Source organism: Ctenocephalides felis, unplaced genomic scaffold, assembly GCF_003426905.1.
Source record: "Ctenocephalides felis isolate EL2017-DRISC unplaced genomic scaffold, ASM342690v1 CF-g0.4_SCAFFOLD_01170, whole genome shotgun sequence".
In the NCBI taxonomy this organism is placed as follows: Eukaryota; Metazoa; Arthropoda; class Insecta; order Siphonaptera; family Pulicidae; genus Ctenocephalides; species Ctenocephalides felis.
In genome coordinates this window covers 16,451,411-16,455,245 of record NW_020537324.1, presented here as the reverse complement: position 1 = coordinate 16,455,245, position 3,835 = coordinate 16,451,411, and the positions used below count along the sequence as shown (strand labels likewise).

The following is a 3,835-nucleotide window of genomic DNA, read 5'->3' as shown; positions in this document are numbered from 1 at the left end:
TTTTTGTGAACTTGATGTATTTCTGTAAATGAAAATTTCTAAGTTTTTTCATTTTATAGAATAAACTATATTTTGGTTCATGGATTTGTTTTTTTCTTTTTTTGTATTATATTAATAATTATTTTACACCTGTCCTAAAAGGAACAATGAGTAAAACTGTAGGATTAAAAAAGAACATTACAAATACAAAATATTCTGGCCATTGTCATAGATTTAGAGATTGACAAACTTTCAATGAGTTTTTCTTCCAATATTACCCTGGTATTGTCATTACCAAGTCGTCTGGCAGGGGCCTCCTAGAGGGTAATCCTCGAGGAGGCTTTTGTCATTGTCTAAATTTGTACGCATTTAATTACTTGATGTCTGCGTTTATGAATTAACCAATCTCTTAATTTTGTGCTAGATCTAATTTAGAGAACATTTACTTTATGCTTCAAAAAATTTTGGAGCTGTTCCTTTACATATTTTCTAAATAAATATGAAATTGAAATTTTTCTTTTCCTTTTATCAGAAATTTATCTTTCTTAAACAAAACAATAATATATTTTTTTTAAATAAAATGTAGATAAGAAAAGATTCCTAATATTAATCTTACAATGTTATTGTTTCATTTAATATTTGATCAAATAGTCTACATGGTGCATTTTTTTACATTTATGGGTACTTTTGCTTTTAGATCATATTTAACTTGCTTAAGCCTTATCAAAACTTGATTTTCCTTTTATAAACTGTTTATTCGACAAAAACCTATAAACATTTTATTCGTTCTCCGACTATCAACAAATGAATTCCTTCGAAAACAGTTTACTTTTATGAGGCCAACCACAATTATTCTGGCGTTCTATTTTCTTTGGGTAATGGCATTGTCTAATGTAGTAATCAGTAAAAAAAATATAACACATAACCCTTTCATCTTGAGCAAATGATTCATCCGCAAAAAATGAGAGATTGATATAAACATCTTTATCAAAGATGAAACAAGATCTCAAAATAAAATTCTCATGAGAGATATTATGAGACCAACCATTATGACTTCATCATAATCATATCATTCAAGATGTTATACGAAACGTTGGCAATGAGTACTATCTTAAATTTAACCATAACATCTAAATACAAAATTTCAAGAAACTAACAAGAATTAAACTAACTGAAAGATTATGTAAAAAGTAGCTAGCAGATTAAAGAAATGAAAACAATTAGCACTGGCTAATTTCTAATGGGGGACCAAATCACTGGAGATGCCCTATACACAAAATTTATTATTACCACATAATTTTATATAAATATCTATTTATTTCTAATTGTTTAACAAGAAAAAGATGAAGCAGTGGTATTACTGCCAATCGAATCGAAAATTTTGGACCATGAGAGCACTATATGCTTGCTTTTTTAAGCATGAATGATAATAATTATCAAATATTATTTTATATGGTGTGATTATCAACAACTACTTTTTTCTTATACATAAAGAGTTATATCAAAACATTTATAATTCTTCAAATATTGACTAGTTGACCTATTTTGGGAAAATGATTATATAATTCTGCCATATCACTTGCACATGGACTACATATTGCAGTATCGATTGTTTTAGTCACGAACTGCGGTTCAATTTTTCCTATCATTGCATAAGGACAAAAAAGCAAATTTTTTCACGAAATTGTAGTTTCCAGAATTTTAACTCGACTGATATCTACCAGCGGCGTAGGGAAGAATCTTCTCAGATAATTTAAAAAAAAATCTTCCTGCATATAATTTACAACGTTATCGATACAACGATGATGAAATTTAAAATCAATGATAAAAAATAATTATCAATGGTTTATATTAGGGGGAAGTCGCCTAGTGGCGTGCCCGTGTGCGTCACGGGAGAGGCTTGGCGTGTGATCTTGTACCTGTGTGCCCCCCATGCCCCTTTCACTCGTATTTTGAAATGGAAAGATTTATACTCGCTTAAATAATACGTGTTAAATAGAGTATCCGGTGCTTGGTGCCGTCCGGCGTTACGGGACTTCCTCCTACATATTCCTGTGCTCATGCTGTTAAATCTCAATCTGATTTTACTACAGTTTAGTACCACAACATTTTGAATTGAACTGGGAAATTTATAATTTTTCAAATTATTGATGATGAATAATGAGAATGATATGCGAATTGGTGATGAATCAAATGAAAAGACTTTTTGCTTCACAGAACAATTGCATTTTAAAAAATTCATTACTAAATATTATAGTCGTTTATGAAATTATATTATGATGATATGATTATTAATCAATTTTTTCGACGCCACTGAACCAATTTTTCATATATAAACTCCTCAAAGCTTTTCCAAAATTACATCTTTCTCACAAGTGTTTCTGTCGAGATTGTGACCATTGTAAATCAAAAAGGAACAAAAATGGAGAAGCAAGCTTTGTGAGTATATCAGTGCATAATTTTATTTTAATTTTTTTTTTGTGTAATTAAAAAATTTAAATTGACTAATAATAATATTGCAAATTAGATTTGCGATTGTTTTGGCTGTTTGTGCCTTTTCCGCATACGCATTTCCATCATCATCTTTGGACTCAACCTCAACCTATGGTCCTGAGAGCGTAAGATATACTTACTATTCGATTAAATAAGTTTATTAAACTTAAAGTTTAAAAAATCAACTATATAATTTTATAGATGGCGGACTTGCAAGATGTTCTGCAAAATGCTATGACTTTGTTCTCACAAATTATACAATCCCTCGGAAATAATCCTTACGTAAGTAAAATATTGTGTAAGGTATTCTTTTACTTTATTCCAGAAATTTTATTAATTAATTTTGTGCAAATTTTTAGAAAAATCAAAAAGCAACCTTTAAATATGATAAAATTGCGCCGTATTTAAAACTTTTGGAAATCGCTAGTTAAAAGTTAGCATTTGGCTTGGATAAATTAAAATTTTGCAATAACCCAATAATTTTAATTGTAATAAATTTGATGAGTTAATAAATAATTAATGAGTGAAAAACCAAGAAATTGACTTCTTTATACGTGTTAAATTTGATTCATTATGATAAAAAATATTGTAATTAAAATAGTGCTTCTAAGCTTTTGCGTTCATATAATCAAAATCTTCCTTGATATACACTCGGCAACTTACATATAATTGTCTAAAACCTTAACTAGACGAATAATGTACAACCTTAGATGGTTTTCAAGAAATACTATATTATTATAGGTATCAAATGCAATCAACAATTTCACGAACATCATGCAACCTTTGATAAACATGTTGGCTTTGGCTCAACAAAGCGAAAACTGTGTTGGTGGAAGTTGCTCTCAGTTGGGTGGCGGATTAGTTGGTGGCTTGCCAGTTAATGGTGGCAACGTTGTACCTCCAATTGGTGGCTTGCCAAACGTTAATGATGGCGTGATGTCAGACGTTAATGCAGTGGGTGGAGATGTCACCAACAGCGGAACTATTGCCGAAGAAGTTGTCGAAGTAAACGATGCTCCTCTAATAGAGGATGTATTGTAAATTGGAAGGATAGGATCACGAGAAGCTATAAAGTCACACTTGAGAATCGTGACACAAAAATAAATTTACTTGTTTTCAATGTACTTATATTTTCTTGGTTTGGACTCATTTGTATAACAAAATTAATTAAAATGATTGAAATGATTAAAACTTAAATGCAATTTAATTTTTGTCACATTTATTATAGATATGACAATTCAAGTTCAATATAATGTCAATTAAAATTTCTCTGTGATATATATCATTTCGAATGATGTATAAATATAAATAACATTATACAAAATTTCTCTTTCCAAAAAATAATTTTTTTTTCAAGTTTTGT

General features: G+C 29.5%; 1 protein-coding gene across 1 annotated transcript; it reads left to right on the top strand.

Annotated features, from left to right (window-relative positions):
* The first annotated feature begins 2,353 nt into the window (after positions 1-2,353).
* Positions 2,354-3,533, top strand: LOC113368275. Its single transcript, XM_026609822.1, has 4 exons — positions 2,354-2,418; positions 2,507-2,597; positions 2,674-2,754; positions 3,214-3,533. The coding sequence occupies exons 1-4, from the start codon at positions 2,402-2,404 to the stop codon at positions 3,511-3,513; spliced, it is 489 nt and encodes a 162-aa protein (XP_026465607.1). The 5' UTR covers positions 2,354-2,401; the 3' UTR covers positions 3,514-3,533.
* Positions 3,534-3,835: the final 302 nt, after the last annotated feature.